Below are 17,538 nucleotides of genomic sequence, written 5' to 3'. Positions count from 1 at the left end.
TTTGACTTGCCTTAGCAAGAATTGAGGGGGCAGGGTGATGCGTTAAAGGCATGTGCTTAAGTTTTATTCCCAGAATACTTTTCCATTTGTATTACAAATAATTACAGGAGAGGAATCCTGGATACAGAGAGTAGACAGCAATTGTAACACATGCAGAAAAGGTATTTATTGGAAGGATGTTAGGTTGCTTCAGAATTGACATAGAAGTCTGAAGAACTAGGCTTAGTAAATAGGCATTAAGTGAAACCAGATACATAGAACCACTGTCAGCGCTGCTGATTAATGAGCATTGGTTATGGCATTGCTACCTCTAGATACTGGATGTCTCTGCTTCCAGAGTGATTTCTTAAATTGAGTCCTTGTTTCTTTACAGGTATATAGTACCAGCCTTAGCATCTCATTGCTTACACATAGGTGATAGGCAATACCTTTGCTGCTAGATGTTAGGGAGATTAAGTATCTTAATTTTTTCTGGCTTCTGTAGGAAGAGGAGGGATTCTGCTACCATTATACTAATTAATTCCTGAATGTTTTGGCAGCTTAAGAAACATAAACTGAAAGGAATCCTGCATTTTATTACAGTGACTTGTAATAAAATAAGGGGATGAAGTTTTTATTTGTGCTGTGCTATTTAGAAATGTAGATATAAATAGACTTTCTAGACTCCATCCTTTCGGCACTTTCCGTTCAGGGGTTTAAAGTAGGGGTTGGTACTGTTCACCTGAGAGGGAGCTTGGAAACATGGGGACATTTTTTGGTTGTTAGAATGATGGGGATGAGGGCACTATTGCGTTTAATGAATGTGGGCCGGGTATGCTAAACATCCCATGGTGCCTTGGTGTTTCTGCACAATAAATAATTGAATTATCCTCCTCATAATGCCAGTAGTGCATTTAAGAAACACCAGGTTATATGGATCATTTTGATGAAGGACTAAAAGTTACTACTAGCTTCCTTTGCTTTACTGTCTGCACCCTCTTGCTGATGATGATTTCTCATTTCATTGCTTTGCTGTTTTCTTTCCTTTGTTCAAGGGACTTGATTCCTTTCAAGCTCCAAAAATTTTATTTTTAAAGTCTGGCTTTGGCTGGGCTCAGTGGCTTATCCCTATTATCTCAGCACTTTGGAGGGCCAAGGTAGGAGGATTGCTTGAGGCCAGAAATTGGAGACCAGCTTAGGCCACATAGCAAGACCCTGTCTCTAGAAAAAAATAAAAAAATTAGCCAGATGTGATGGCACACACCTATATTTCCAGGTACTCGGGAGGCTGAAGTGGGAGGATCGTTGAAGCAGGAGGCTGTAGGGAGCTATGATTGTGCCCCTGTACTCCCACCTTAGTTATAGAGTGAGACCCTATCTCTAAAAAGAAAATAAACAACTGTGAAAAGGTGCTGTGTAGCATGGGAGAAGATATTTGCAAATCATATGTCTGATAAGGTATTAATATCTAGAATATATAAAGAACTCCTACAACTCAATAACAACAAAAAACCTGATTTAAAATTGGGCAAAGGACTTGAAAAGACATTTTTCCAAAGAAGATGTACAAATGGCCAATAAACACATGAAAAGATGCTCAACACCACTAATCATTAGGGAAATATAAAGCAAAACCACAATAAGATACCCCTTCACATCTGTTAGGATGGCTGTTTTAAAAAAAACACAAAGTAACAGGTGTTGGAGTGGATATGGAAAAATTGGAAACCTTGTGCATTGCTGAGGGGAATGTAAAATGGTGTAGCTGCTGTAGAAAACAGTATATTGTATTCCTTTCAGCAGTCTTTTGTAGCCAGTAGTTGTGATTCTAATAAAAGTAGCAGTTGGTTTGGGACTGATAGTGATTGTTATGATTTCAATTGGGTAGTGCTGACAGTATGTGGTTCTTGGTATCTGTGAGGACAAATTGCATAAGCTATCTCATTTCTGTCTTACACGAGTGATGTGGATCATTCCGTATCAGTAGGTTCAGTAATGCAAATGAAGTACATTTAAAACAATGTAAAAGGTAGTAGTAAATGCAAAAGTATGGAGGTAAAGGTGTGCCATTAGTTTTTGGGTTTCAATGCTCGGAACTCAGGGTTGGCGGCTGTCTTAGTTTGCTTGAGCTTCCTTAACAAGGTACCATGGACTGGATGGTTTAAGCAACAGACATTATTTCCCACAGTTCTGGAGGCTGAGAAGTGATGAAGATGCTGGCTGATTCAGTTCCTGGAGAAAGCCCTCTTCCAGGCCTGTAGACTGCCACTTTCTCTGTGTATCCTCTCATGGTCTTTTCTCCATGTGTGCTTGTGAAGAAAGAGACAACAGCTCTCTTTCTCTTCCTTTCCTTATGGGGCCCCACCCTCACTACTTAATCTAATCCTGATTACCTCCCAAGGTGGGGGGGTGTCGTCTCCAAATACTGTTATTTTGGGAATTAGGGATTCAACATACGAATTTTGGGGGGACACAAATATTTAGTCTATAATGGAGACAGTCTGAGAGGTAATATCTTAGTAACAAACCAGATAAATCTAGGCTGACCACAGAAACAAGTTGTCAGTTTGGAGAAGCCAGACAGAAAGGAAAGATGGGAGCCGATAAGACAAATTAGAGACACATGAAGAGAGGGAAGGTTCAAAGCCTGAGAATGGGATGGCAGAGATTTGAAAAATTATCTGTAATAACAAAGAGTGATGGCTATAACAATTTTGTTTTGGGGTTCTTACTGCCTTAGATATATGTAGGTAGGGGAGACATGGTAAAAATGTTGTATCAGGCTGTTTCTTGCATTGCTATAAAGGAATACCTGAGATTGGGTAATTTATAAGAAAAGAGGTTTAATTGGCTCACAGTTCTGCAGGCTGTACAGGAAGTATGGTGCCAACATCTGCTTCTGGGGGAGGCCCCAGGAAGCTCATAATTGTGGCAGAAAGTGATGGGCCGGGGCAGTAGGCATCTAACACAGTAGAAGCAGGAGCGAGAGAGTGAGTGGGGAGATGTCACAAACCAGGTCTCATGAGAACTCACTATTTTAAGGACAGCACCAAGCCATGAGGGATCCATCCCATGACCCAAACACCTCCCAACAAGCCCCATCTCCCCAACATTGGGGATTACAATTCAACATGAGATTTAGTGGGGTCATATATTCAAACTGTATTGGATGCCTGTAGTACTAATAACAGCTTTGGGCCAAGGGCTATGCAAACACTGAATGGGTGATGTTTTACTCCACAAGAAAAGAATGAATAGTGTACCAAAACCTTTTTAAAAATAATGTTTACAATAAATTATTTTAATGTCTTCACAGATAACCCATAATGACTTTTTGCTTTGTACTGGTGGTGATTTCTGATAATCAGCATCCTGATGTATCAGTGCTGTTTCTGACCTCTTTTTGATGGTAACTTTTGATGAAAATATGCAGATTTTTGGTAAAGGATCTTTACGGTGATCAGAAATCCACTTCAACTTTTATCCTTTATACTTCAAAATGTCACTGAGAATGACTACTTAAAATACCAAATCACTATCTAAGATACCCCCCCCCAAAATCTCATAAAATATTGAAGCTAAAAGAAAGAACGAGTTACTGTGTACATGATAGTTTCTTCTTTTTTCTTTGGGTTTTATACCTTTTTCAATTTCTGATTTGTTACAGCAGCGGTCCCCAATCTTTTGGGACCAGGGACCGGTTTCATAGAAGATAATTTTTCCATGGACAGTGGGTGGAGTGGGGGGTGATGGCTTCAGGGTGAAACTGTGTCACCTCAGATCACCACAAGGAGTGTGCAACCTAGATCCCTCACATGAGCAGTTCACAATAGGGTTTGCGCTCCTATGGGATTCTAATGCCATCGCTGATCTGACAGTAAGGGGAGCGCAGGTGGTAATGCTTGCTTGCACAGCTCACCTCCTGCTTGCCAGCCCAGTTCCTAACAGGCCCTGGACTGGTACTGATCTCTGTGGCCTGGGAGTTGGAGATCCCTGCATTACAGGAAGGCCAGGCCTTATTTTGTTTAGAAACTGTATACTGGGATAGTGATTTTTAGTATTTTTTCATTATATATTTTAAAACTACAACAAAGTAAAGGTCTTATAAAGTTTGTGCCTTTTTTCTTTTTTTTGTCTAATTGCTCTGCTAGACCTGTAATAGATTTTTGAGTAGAAGTGGTGAGAGTGGGCATCCTTCCATTGTTCTTGATCTTAATGGGGAAGCATTCAGTCTTTCACCCTTAAGTATGATGTCTGCTATAGGTTTTTAATAGGTGCCCTGTATCGGATTAGGAAATACCCTTGCATTCCTAGTTCGCTGAGAATTTTCATCAGGAATGGATATTGAATTTGCTCACTAGTATTTCTGCATCTCTTGATGATCATGCGGTCATTCTTTTTTAGTCTTTTAACGTAGCAAGTTGTTACATTGGTTGAGGTTTGAATGTTAGACACCCTTTGGTAATTATTCTGTAATCCTAAAAGTAGTTTTCTGTGTTTATGAGGGATATTTGTTTGTTTATTTATTTATTGTATTTGTCTGATTCTGGTATCAGAGTAATGTTGGCCCCAGGAAATGAATTTGGTTTTCCTTTTTCAGTGTCCTGAAAGAGTTTCCATAGAACTGGTATTGATTTCTACCTTAATGCTTGGTAGAATTCATCAGTGAAATAATCTGAACTGGAGTTTTCTTTGTGGAGAGGTTTTAACTATACATTCAGTTTCTTTAATAGATACAGGCTGTTAAGGCAATCTTGTTCTTGAGTTCTCTTGAGTAGTTGTTTTTTTTTTTAACAAGGAATGTAAATTATTGAATTTTTGATATAAAGTTGCTAATAATAGTTTCTTACTATCATTTGAGTATTTGTAGGATTGTAATTATATCAGTTCTCTCATTGCTGATATTGGTAATTTGTGGTTTCTCTTTTTTCCCTTCTCTTATCACTATTAGAAATTTATCAATTTTATTGATCTCAAAGAACTAGCTTTTGGATGTATTGGTTTTTCTCTTTTCTTCTGTTTTGAATTTTATTTCTTGTTTTGCTTTTATCTTTATTATTTTCTTTCTTCTTCTAACTTTGGGTTTAATTTTCTCTTTTTCCATTTTCTTAAGGCAGAACCTGAGGTTCTTGATATAAGATCTTTTTTCCACCTAATGTAGATTGGTTAACGCTATAATTCTCTCTTTAACTTTTCTTTTTTTCTTCATATTGGCTATTAGTGCTATGAATTTCAGTCTAAGAAGTACTTTAGCTTTATCTACAGCTTGATGTTTCCATTTTCTTTCAATTCAAGGCACTTTCAAATTTCACTTTTTAAAAAATGGCTTTATTGAGATATTATGCACATACCACACCATCCACCCATTTAAAGTATACAATTCAATGGTATATTCAGAGTTTAGTATATTTAGTATATTCACAGTTATCTGCAGTTATCACCAGTCATCTAGTTTTACTTTTGATTTCTTCTTGGACCTGTGATTATTGAGAAGTGTTTTACTGAGTTTTTAAATATTTGGAGACTATCCAGATACCTTTATGTTACCTGATTTCTACTCTAATCCCATTGTAGCAAAATGCATACTTTCTATGGTTTGAATACTTTTAATTTCATTGAAACTTGTTTTATGGCCTAGAAATTGGTCTGTATTGGTACATGTTCCATTTGCATTTAAACAGAATGTATATTTTGTTACTGTTGAGTAGAGTGTTCTGTAAATGTCAATTAGGTCAAGTTGGTTGATAGTGTTGTTCAAGTCTTTTATGTCCTTATTGATTTTCCTTCTATTTTGATCAGTTATTGAGTGAAGGATGTTGAAATTACCTACAACATTGTGAATTTGTTTACTTCTTTCATTTCTATCAGTTTTTGCTTCAGGTATTTTGAAATTTTGTTATTAGGTATGTAATGTTTATCATTGTTATAGTCTCTTGACATATTGACCTCATTAATATAAAGTGACCCTTTTTATACCTGCTCTAAAAGCTACTGTCTGATTTAATATAGTTGTTCTCCCTTAAACTTTGTTGAGTTACTTTACACACTGTAAAATTTACCCATGTTAAGTGTACAGTTAGGTGGGAGCTATGCCTCCTATATATAGGCCGATGATTTCCAAATCTGTGTTTTCAGGCTTTGACATCTGAACCTATGAGCTTTGTTGACTTTTTAAACTTAACAGGTCTAAAATCATACAAATTCATCTCTTTCTCACTCCTTCCGTTTATTCCAAATCACCCTTTCTTTTCTTTATTTTTGGTTCAGTTAATGTCACCCCTTTCTATCCAGTCAGTATTGTGAAAAATCTATTATTGTTAATTCCTTTTCCTTCTCATGTTGAATCACTTGCCTAAATTTCTAGCTTTCTAAGCTCTCTTATGTTGGTCCTTCTTCTCCGTATCTACTTTAAATGCATTTTATTAGGTTCTTGTCATTTTTTGCCTGGGAGGACTGCTGTGACCTCCTGACTCCTTTTCCTACTTCCAGCCTTATATCCTCTCCCTTTCTACTCCCACCTTGCCCCAAGTCAATCCTGAGGAGGCATTCTTTCCAAGATTTAAGTACAGTCATGCCATTTTCAACTTGAAGTTCTTTAGTGCCTTGCATTTTCCCCCAGGCTGCATTGTTGGCTCAATTAATGATTGAGCTTTTGTCTTCTCTAGCTTCCTTGCTATGCTGTCTATCCTACTTTACTGCACTCTCCCCTACACTGCACACTATGCATTAGTGGCCATACCAAGTTAATTGCTAACTAGTATATTGTGTTACTACTTCTGTGTCTTTGTATACTCTGCTTTCTTCATCTAGAATGCCCTTATTACTTGATCTGCGTGGCAAACTCTTACTCTTCTAGTTTTTATTTGAAGATCATGTATTTCTTTCTCTATTTCCCTATGTAAATCTGCTTTCAAGTCATATACTTGTATGGTTAACAAGTGACTATTCTTTTCTATGTATATCTTACCTCTTCTGTAGCTGTCCGTGGTATTTACTTTCTCTTTCACACATTTTGTACTCACTTTGTTTACGTATTCATTAGATTGTGAACTCTTGTGGGCAAATCATGTGTCTTATTTTTCTTTGTATCCCTTGCCTTTCACATTTGGTAAATTTTATTATTGAGTTAAGTTGAAATTACTTGAATGACAGATAACCTTTGATTTAATCGGAAATTACCATAAACGCAAACTGCAATCCTTTGAAAACCCTAGTTAGAGTAATCTATAACTGCTTTCTACAGAAACAAAATCTTTTAATAACCAAATAGGTGACCTATACCTAACTAAAGATAGAGACAGTAAGTTTGTGTTGATGGTCCATGGCTGCATTATTAAAATGGGAGTGTAAAGCACTTAGTGTTTTGTGGGGGCCACATGACCAAAGTAATTGGATTTGGTATAAAAGCTTGAGGTTCTGTGGATTTCTCAGTGCTTAGCCTTAAATCTTTTTTAGCCTCTTTCATGTGGCCAACCAATTACTCATATTGAGAAACAGTTGGGCTTCTTCATTAACATGTTGTTTTAGGAATGGGATTACTGTTAAGCAGTGGTGATCCCAAATGTGATACAGTTTGTCCTGTTTGGCTTTTAACTACAGTCAGGACACTGGAAAGTATATGATTCTTAAGATGATAACCTTCAGAAACTTTTGATCATGTGTATGACAGTATTATTCTGTGCAAGTAGAATACGTTTATTTGCTGTTGAAAATCATCTTAGACCAGATTTGTAAACATCTCCCTTATAATAACACCATTTTAATTAACCTCTTGCTTATTTTCAAGTTTAAGGAGATCTTTTTATTACCTCGAAAGCATGGCATTTCTTTTCGGAAGGTCTTAAATTCCTTCAGGCACTTGCCACTAAAGCAGTGTAGAATGCTGTTGTTTCATTATTTTCTGTACCAGTTGCTGACTATCCTATAGTCATTTCCCAAAATCATTCTTGGCCTATATTGTGCACAAGTAACTATTTACGTAACTGCTTCAACTATTTTTTTTTTTGTGTGTGTGTGTCTTCCTGGATTATCTGAAATTTCTTTAGAATATTATTAAAATATAGGATGTTGGAGAAAGCTATTTAATATCTAACTTTGTCATAAAAAAGCTTTTAGTATTGGCCATTGTTACTTATCTTTTAAAAGGTAGCATTACATTGTTGATTCATTCAGCATTTTTTTTTTTTTTTTTTTTAGTCATTAAATGGAGCAATGGGGAGTTATTCTTGGAATTTGGCGATAAGAGTCAATGTAAATTCACTTATGATTGTTAACAATAGTTATCTGCCAAAGTCTTTAAAGGGCTGTCATATTCTTAGTCCTAAATCAGAAGAAGATGGTCTAGAAATCTTAACAAAGTAGTAATGGATGTGAATGAAAGCTGATGTAAACGGTGGTGTTATCATAGAAGAAATAATGTATCAATGGAAGTTTGAATGTGTGGAGTCTAGAGATGGGACCCAATAGATAGGAAGGGTAGGAAATTACGTTTACTGAGTACCTGTTGTCTTCTCACAGTTTCCTTCCCTTGCTGCACTCTTATTTATTTGTTGATTCTTTTGAGTTTTCTATGTAGAGCTCATATTGCCTGTGACAAAAGACAGTGGGTTTTTTTTTTTTTTTTTTTGAGACAGAGTCTTGCCCTGTTGCCCAAGCTGGAGTGCAGTGGCGCGATCTCGGCTCACTGCACGCTCTGCCTCCCGGGTTCACGCCATTCTCCTGCCTCAGCCTCTTGAGTAGCTGGAACTACAGGCACCTGCCACCATGCCCAGCTAATTTTGTATGGGCCTTCATTTTCTTTTGTGTTGCTGGCTAGGACTTCTAGTACAATCACATAGAAACCGTGATAGTGAGCATCCTTACTTGTTTCCCTCACTTTGAGATAGAATTAGTTCTGTAGTTTGATTATCAAGAATGTGATTTGCTGTAGTTTTTGGAAATACCTTTTATTAGGTTGAAGAAGTTCTTTTTTTCTCCGTTCAGTTTCTTCCTCTGTTTCTACTGAATGAGTGTAAGAGCAGAAGTGACTAAAAGGATGGAACCCTGTACTTTTGAGAGTACATTGGAGATGATAAAGCCAATGATTAGAGGCCTGTTGGTAAAGCAGGTTTGAGGAAGAGGGAGCTTCAGAGGAAGGATCAATTTTTAACGGTGGTGGATAGAAGAGTCGTGTAAAGTGTACGAAGTGGAAACAGCAAGTGTAGTACTGTTTGAAAAAGTGAAGTGAAGGAAGGGGAACACCAATGAAGGTTGAAGTGGAGGCAGTTTTGAGGGGAGTTTTTATTTGTTTTTAAAGGATAGGTGAGACTTCATATTTGTAAGTGAAGGTTAAAGCTCCAGTAGAGAGGGAAAGAGTGAATATAAAGGAAAATTTCTGCCAACCAAAACTCCGGTGTAATGTTATGTATCCGTATGTAAATTAGAATCATCCAGAATGCTTCCAAACATGATTCAAGAGCCTAGGCGGCTTAAGCAAGATAGAAGTTAATTTCTGTTCACACATATGAATTCTGCAGGACAGTTTCAATAAGAGAGGCTGAGAAATAGAGTTTTTATTTAGCAGGATCATGGGCCTAGCCAAAACTTGAGGGCTCTAGGATTAAGGAAGAAGAAAGAAGAGATTTGGGGAGACAGTTTTCAGTATCTGCACAGTAAGTGTGAGAAAACTCTTAAATAAAATTTATCTCTCTCAGTGTTTGCATAGTGTTTCAGAAGCCAAAATGCATTTGTTTATATCTAGACTCTTTACTTACTAGCTCCTTGACCCTGAACAAATTATTTTTCTCTTTATGCCTTAGTATTTTCATAATAAGGTGGAGAATAGTGGTGTTTGATAGAGAGTGCCTCATACATTGATATGAGAATTAAATAAGGTAATATATGTAATTGATGAAACCATTGCCTTGTACATCTAAGCCACAATTACTAGTTTTGTTGTCATTTGCCCTTGCTGTTCAAGGCAAAAATACAAAATACAAAAAACAAAACAAAATAAGATAACAAAAACAAAAAATACCTTGTATTACTTACGGGATATCCAAAAGTTAATTAAATATTACACATTGAGACACAATTGAAAAGAGTAATTTCAAATCTCCTGAGAACTTGTAGATATAAAACTAGATTTTATTGGAAACCTTGGAAGGCACTCAGCCAAACTGCAAAGTCCGAGGGCACAGTTCTTCACATGACCACTGTCACTTCTGGCACCACTTACAAATTCAGAGGGCTCCCCAGACCACCCTCTGGCTTGATAATTTGCTAGGACTCACAAAGGGATTACAGATTACAGGAATCCAGATTAAAATCAGCCAAGGGAAGAAACACTTAGGGTGAAGTCCAGGAAAGTTCCACATGTTGATCTGCCAGTGTCCTCTTCCCATGGAGTCAGGACAAGTTCTTCCAGGACCAGTGTGTGACAGTATGCATGATTGCCAACCTGGTAATCTCATTCAAGCTTCAGTGTATAGAGTTTTTATGGGGCTTCATTATGTAGGCATCATTGATTGATTACTCAATTGCCTGTGTGGTTGAACTCAGTCTCCCAGTGGACTGATACTGTGTAACCCAGAGCCTTGTCCTAAGCCATATTGTTGGTATTTATGACATGGCCAGCTTCTGCTTTAAAACTGTTAGTTGTGACCAACCCTACCTAAAGATCTGGTATGGCCAGCACCCATCATAAACAAGCACACTTCTATCAGCTGTGACACATTACCTCTCACAAGCTGAAGTCAATGGTGAGACTTCTGTTTGGGCAAAGCCAAATTCTTTGCTACACAGGAGGATACAAGACACTGATGAAAAGGAATGATCTTTACAAATGAAAGTCTAACATAATGATCTGTTGAAAATACCAAAGTTAAAAAAAATCTTAAAAATATGTATATAAGAGAAAGATCATCCAAGTGAAAATAAAACCCCCAGCTGGAGTAATTTAAAAATCTAGAAATTTGGCTGCTAAAGCGAAATTTGAGGAACCATTTGCATGGAGATCAAAATTGAAAATAAAATTTTGAGTCATATAGAGAAGAAAACTAGCAAGAAAGTTCATAGTGCTACTAAATAATTATTGTGAAAACTCAAGGAAAAAAGGAAATAAAGTACATTATTTGCTTTGGCAGTTGTAAAGATTGCTGCATTCACGTGTAATTTGGAACAGAGAGGTGAGAAGGATTGAAATTATTAATGACTTACATGTGTATGTAACATTACTTTTTACTTGATTCCAAGGTAAGTAGAAGGAAGTACTTAGCAAAAAGGGGTTATAGTGCTTTTAAAGTGGTATAGTCAAAATAGTGTATGTTTTCCTCTGTGTTGATGAAGGTACTAATCATAGAGGTTTTTTTTTTTTTTTTTTTTTTTTTTTTAGTGATTGTTCCAGGTTGTAGGGTGAGACATGGGCAGAGCTGGAACTAAAATCTTTGTCTCCTGACTTTTGGATTAAGTATACTTTTTTTTCTAACTGCAAAATGATTCCTCTTGGAACCCAGTTAATAGGAGGTCTGATTGAATTTCCTGGAACTCTGGAGTTTCTCTTAGGACCAGTCTGGTTAGTCCTTTCTTGCCCTCTAGTTGATATTGGTTCTTCTGAAATAGTTTACTCACTAAACTCTTAAGCAAATGGTGCTTTTTGAGGGACAAATAAAACAAATCTATAGATTATTTAGATTTTCAAAATGTGTTTGAATAAAGCTCTTCACAATATTGCAACAGTGTAGGTTCTGATGAGCAAAGTTTGACTGCCTTAATAATAACAAGTGGGATAAGATGACTGGAGCTTTCCTTTAGAGCAAACATTTACAGGGCTCAATTTCTTATTTTTAAAAATAATTATAAAAATTATGTCATTTGTAAATTATTTACATATACATGTTACTATCAAATGTACTTTTCACCTGTGGAGGAACAACTGATGCTAACACGAAGTTAACAGCAATAGTAAGTGAAAATGGAAAACTGTTACATGGCAGTGTTTTTAAGGGGTCTCATCATAGCCCATGTCATTAATTTTAATATGGATTTTGATATTTAATACTCATTTTTATTGCCTACCCTGTAGTCAGAGCTGCTGTTTACAACTTTTTTTTTTTTTTTTTTTTTGAGACGGAGTTTCGCTTTTGTTGGCTCAGGCTGGAGTGCCATGGCGCGATCTCAGCTTAGTGACACCTCTGCCTCCCAGGTCCAAGCAATTCTCCTGGTCCAGCCTCCTGAGTAGCTGGGATTACAGGCGCTACCAGCATGCCCAGCTAATTTTTGTATTTTTAATAGAGACGGGGTTTCACCATGTTGGCCAGGCTGGTCTCGAACTCCTGACCTCAGGTGATCCACCCGCCTTGGCCTCCCAAATTGCTGGGATTACAGGTGTGAGCCACCACACCCGGTCTTACAACTCTTTTGACTGTTTGTAGCCTCATGATGGTCTGTAGACTTTCTATATCATATTCATTTCAGATGGGGTCTTAGAATCTGTATTTGCATTTTAATATTTTTAAACACCTATTATATGCCAGGTATTGTGCTGGATAGGCATTGAGGGATACATTGGAACAAAAATCAGATAGAGTCTCTGAACTTAATGGAGTTAATAGTCATCAGGAGAGACAGGCATTACTCAAAGAATCACATGTGGTTAAGTACTATGAAGGAAAGATACATGGTGCCATCAGAATGTATATTAGGGAGATTTGTCTAATATAGGAGATACCTGAAGAAGTTATGATTGATCAGTGACTTGAAGGTAAAGAAGGAATTGTAAGAGTGTTTTAAGCGAGGAAACCTCATGCATACGGGACTATTGATGGGAAAGAAAATGGTGCGTAAAAGAACTGAAAAGAGGTGGCTGGGTGTGGTGGCTTATGCCTGTAATCCCAGCACTTTGGGAGCCTGAGGCAGGCGGATTACCTGAGGTCAGGAGTTCGCGACCAGCCTGAGCAACATAGTGAAACCCCGTCTCTACTAAAATACAAAAAAATAGCCGGGCGTGGCGGCATGTGCCTGTAGCCCCAGCTTCTTGGGAGGCTGAAGCAGGAGAATCTGTTGAACCTGGGAGGCGGGGGTTGCAGTGAGCTGAGATTGTGCCACTGCACTCCAACCTGGGTGACAGAGGGAGACTCCATTTCCAAAAAAAGAACGAAAGAAGGTGTGTGGCTGTAGAACAGAGAGGTAGAGGAGTGTGTATGAGATGAAGCTTAAGAGATAGATAGAAGGTACATTTTACAGAATTCCTTAATAGGCCATAATATAATAGAATTCCTTAGGATAAGGGAAGCCATGAAGTGTTTTAAATGAGAGAGAGTCATAGTCCGAATAATTTCAGAAAGCACATTGGGTCTATAGTATGGATGGTGAATAGCTTGTGGGTGGGTGGGGCTGTGGTTGGAGAGTGAATGTGTGAAGACTATTGGAAGCGTATTACAATAGTTTAGGTGAGGCATGACGGTAGCCTCCTTATTGTGGTTCCATTGCATGCTAAAAAGAGTATGCAGAGAAGAAGGACTATGACTAAGTAAGTTCAAGAAGTGTTGTGTTAGGCAACTCTATTGCAGAACTTCTCAGGGCTTTTAAAATGCCCATGTGCGTGGTGAAACTCTGTGAGGGGATATGGGATGTTTTGTGGCATGTATGTCTTGCCCCACACAGGGTGGGCTCTAGAAAGTGGTGTATAATACCTGTTCATGGAAGTTCACTGGTAGGTGAAGATGCTTTCCGAGTGATAACATATGAGCTATTGCAAACATGGTTGGGGGCTTCCACATGCCATGTAGCAATAACTTGGGGATAACATGGTACTTGGAGATAGAAATGGAAAGCTTGTTTTCCTGGGGAAATCTCCCCATTTGTCATCGGGACAGAAAATTCCCCTTGAAAGAGCCAGTCTTCCCCATTTGATGTTGCTCTTCCTTGGGGCCCTTTTCCAGGTCCTCTGTTTTTCTGAATCTATGTGCATGCTTGCACAGTGAGTGGGTGAGTTGGGAAATTCTCAGCTGGGAATGTCAGAGTACCCACTGATAGTTACTCCGTAGAATCTGAAATCTGGGGACAATTGAGGGCCGTGGCGGTAACTCATGATAGCAGGCACTTTCCCTCTTTCTCTTCTGTCCTGAACCATGTTGGCCATTTGACTTATTGGCCATTTGGCTTATTGTCTCTTGATTGCAAGATGGCTCTCTTAGCTTTAGGCTTCACAAATATGTTTGAAGACAGGAATAGGAGGTTGGGTAGGTTTAGACTTAGCAGCTAAAGGCCCTTTTCTCAACTGGTTCTGTCCATTTGTTAATATATAAAGGAAAATTCCTGGTAGTTCCCTTTTTTCTCGTTGGTTGAAATAGGGTTTTATGGCTACCCTTAGCTGCAAGGGCAGCTGGGAAAGACTTGATTAACGTAGACGGATTATGTTCTGTTCTCTAGGGGTAGTGAGTAGCACAGTGTTTTTCTGTTGGCAAAATGTGGGGCTGGGATTGGAAGGCCCTTGGGTGTTTCTGCCTTGGATATCTTATTTAAGACTTCATTCAGCACGATGATGCCCCTGTCTGCCTGAGTCGCCTGAACAGATCAGCCCTCATGTCATTTTCTCATGGATTCATTCAGGGGCCAGCCTAAGTTCCCTACCCTATTCCTCCTACATCCATCCAGTCTGTCTGTAGGCCCCATGGATTCTTCCTCACTGATGATTGACCTTTTCTGTTGCTGACTGTTTAGCCTGCTTCACCTCCCTCTCCTTTTTCTCTCTCATTTCTTTTATCAGCACCTTCTCAGTGCTAATAACCCATTTTTTCCTCTAGTGTTTAACATTTTATTGCTAATACTAGATAATATTAGATTGTGAATTTTTCTTTTGGCATACAGGTTTATGATTTAACACGTGCTATTCATGTAACTACCATCATAATTATGTATGTAACAATTCTATCATTAAAAAAAAAAAACTCCCTTGTGTTATCTCTTTATAGTTAGCCCATCCCTCATTCATAACTCCTGGCTACCCCTAATCTATTCACCATCCCTCTTTTTTGAGAATGTCATATAAATGGAATTATATAGTATACAACCTTTTGAAATTGGCTTATTTCACTCAGATAAGAATGCCTTTGAGATCCATTCAAGGAGTGTGTATAAACAATTCACTCCTTTTTATTGCTGAGTAGTAGTCCATAGTGTGGACATACCACAGTATTGTTTAACCATTTACTGTTGGAGGATATCTGGATTGTTTTCAGTTTTTGCCTATTATGGATTAAGCCGCTATAAACATTTGTGTATAGTCCTTTGTCCTCCATTTTTTTCATTATGGCAAAATACAATTAACATAAAATTTACCATCTTAACCATTTTAACGTATACAGTTCAGTAGCATTACTATACAACCATCACCATCATCCATTTCCAGAACTCTTTTCATCTTGCAAACCTGAAACTGTACCCATTAAACAATAACTTCTCATTGTCCTATCTCTAGTCCCTGGCTACCACCATTCTACTTTTTGTCTCTAGGGTTTTGCCTTCTTTAAATACCTTCTACAAGTAGAATCATACAGTATTTGTCTTTTCGTGACCAGCTTGTATAAAGCTTTTCTTTCTTTTTTTTTTTTTTTTTTTTTTTAATGATCACAAGTCTTTATTTCTTTGAGATAAATGCCAAGAAGTGCATTTGCAGGATTCTATGTTAGTTACATCTTTAGTTTTTTTAAAAAAACCACAAACTTTTCCAAAGTGGAAAATTTTACACCATTTTACATTCTTACTAGCAATGTTATAAGTTCAGCCATCTGCAAAGTTTGAATTAAATTTCTGGAGAAATGACCCTATTGACTGTTAGGTTAGGTGTTTACCCTTAGAGTAGTCTTCATTGGTTGGTTGATTTGGAAAAGAATGGTTTACAGTAAGTACTACTCTTGTATTCATTCCTGTGGATTGGGGTAGATATAGAGGGAATATTGAACTCTCTTTCACAAAAGTGGGGCTGGGTAGGAAACCGTGTAGGTGTCCATTGCAGTAGTGGTTTTCAAACCTGTGTGCACACCAGAATCATCTGAGGAGCTCTTCATTATGTAGATTCATGGGTTTCATATAGACCTACTAAATTGGAATCTGGTTTTAACAAAGGTTCAAGAGAGTTTTAAGTAGTCATGCCCACATCTGTTGGGAATGTTACATTATAATATCCATGCACTTTTGAAAGTTTAAAGGTTTTAGAAGCATATGCTGTACTATATAAATGAAAAACTTCCTGTTCTCTTATCTTTTCCTCTTTTTCTTTGGCCTTATGTTTATATTTTTGTCTCTTCTCTGATACTTATTCTATTTTTATTTTCTCTCCTCCATTTAGTTTTCACTGGTGTCTATTTTTTGCAAGTGTCTATGGATAAGTTACTGTTATCTCTGTTCTTAGTATGGAAATTGTATAAAGAGATTATAAAGAGAGTTTGATCTTAGGCATTCAGGGTTCCTCTTCTTTCTCATACCACATCTGAATCTCTCTCACTGATAATTCTTTCCTTTTAATAGCAAAAGTAGAAAACAAGTTCCTGGGTTTAATGGAGAAACCTTTATGTTTTATATTTAAAGGTTGACATTCTTAAGTAGGCTCACTCTTATGTTTTATTTCCTCCTTTTCTCACAGGGAAGAAGAAGAACGTCTGAGAAATAAAATTCGAGCTGATCATGAGAAGGCCTTGGAAGAAGCAAAAGAAAAATTAAGAAAGTCAAGAGAGGAAATTCGAGCAGAAATTCAGACAGAGAAAAATAAGGTAGTCCAAGAAATGAAGATAAAAGAGAACAAGCCACTGCCACCAGTCCCTATTCCCAACCTTGTAGGAATAAGTGGTGGAGACCCAGAAGATAATGACATAAGAGAGAAAAGGGAAAAAATTAAAGAGGTAATAAGCTGAGTTTTGTGATATGGAGTGTTTATGGATTTGTATTTGGATATAAACAAATGTATATAATCTATGGTATCCTGTTTTTGATCTTTTTGTTCTTGGGTCATAGTTGTAGTATAGTTTCCAGGTTGGTAATAAGGACTAGAACTCTTTCTTGTTTTTTTTTTTTTTTTTTTTTTTTTTAATGTTGATTATAATGTAATTATTGGGCACTTAAAATATTTTTGATACGATGTTTAGATGGTTAGTGCCACTCATTCTTGTTCAGAGATCTTTTGAAATTCAGCATTTTATTAATAATATATCTGTATATAACTTACCATTGTCTAAGCAGTTTCTTAAATGTTCAGTTACAAAGGGACTCTGCTAGATAATATGTAGACCCCCTCATAAACGTGCTTCTAAAGAGCTAGCATTGTATCTCCAGTTTTTTAAGGAACATGTCATGATACCCCTCAACTATACTGTAGATTAAAAACACATTCCTTCCAAAAATTCTCCATGGATTGAAAAATGGGAAAGAATTGATTTCAAAATTCTTTAAATTTATTTAGCCTCAGAAGTCTTTCAATTTGTTATTCTGTAATTACTTAAAAGTAAAGAGGATACCAGATGGGAAACATCTAGCGAATATTTGAGTTAAACTTTGTTAATTAGAACTCCTAAAAATTCTGGTTGG

At 37.3% G+C, this 17,538-nt stretch overlaps 1 protein-coding gene across 4 annotated transcripts in view; it reads left to right on the top strand.

Annotated features, from left to right (window-relative positions):
- MAN1A2 (mannosidase alpha class 1A member 2) overlaps window positions 1-17,538 on the top strand; it is a 167,234-nt gene that overhangs the window by 18,855 nt on the left and 130,841 nt on the right. For all 4 annotated transcript variants that reach the window (XR_012416090.1, XM_005542189.5, XM_005542191.5 and 1 more), the window contains one exon: window positions 16,601-16,856. Coding sequence is in view for 3 of the 4 variants with exons in the window: in XM_005542189.5 (XP_005542246.1) it covers window positions 16,601-16,856 (256 nt within the window). In the remaining variant the exon portion in view is untranslated. The remainder of the gene's footprint in view (window positions 1-16,600; window positions 16,857-17,538) is intronic.

The sequence above is a fragment of the Macaca fascicularis genome, chromosome 1 (assembly GCF_037993035.2).
Source record: "Macaca fascicularis isolate 582-1 chromosome 1, T2T-MFA8v1.1".
In the NCBI taxonomy this organism is placed as follows: domain Eukaryota; kingdom Metazoa; phylum Chordata; class Mammalia; order Primates; family Cercopithecidae; genus Macaca; species Macaca fascicularis.
Note: the sequence above shows the minus strand (reverse complement) of the source record. Positions and strands in the feature narration are given on the sequence as shown.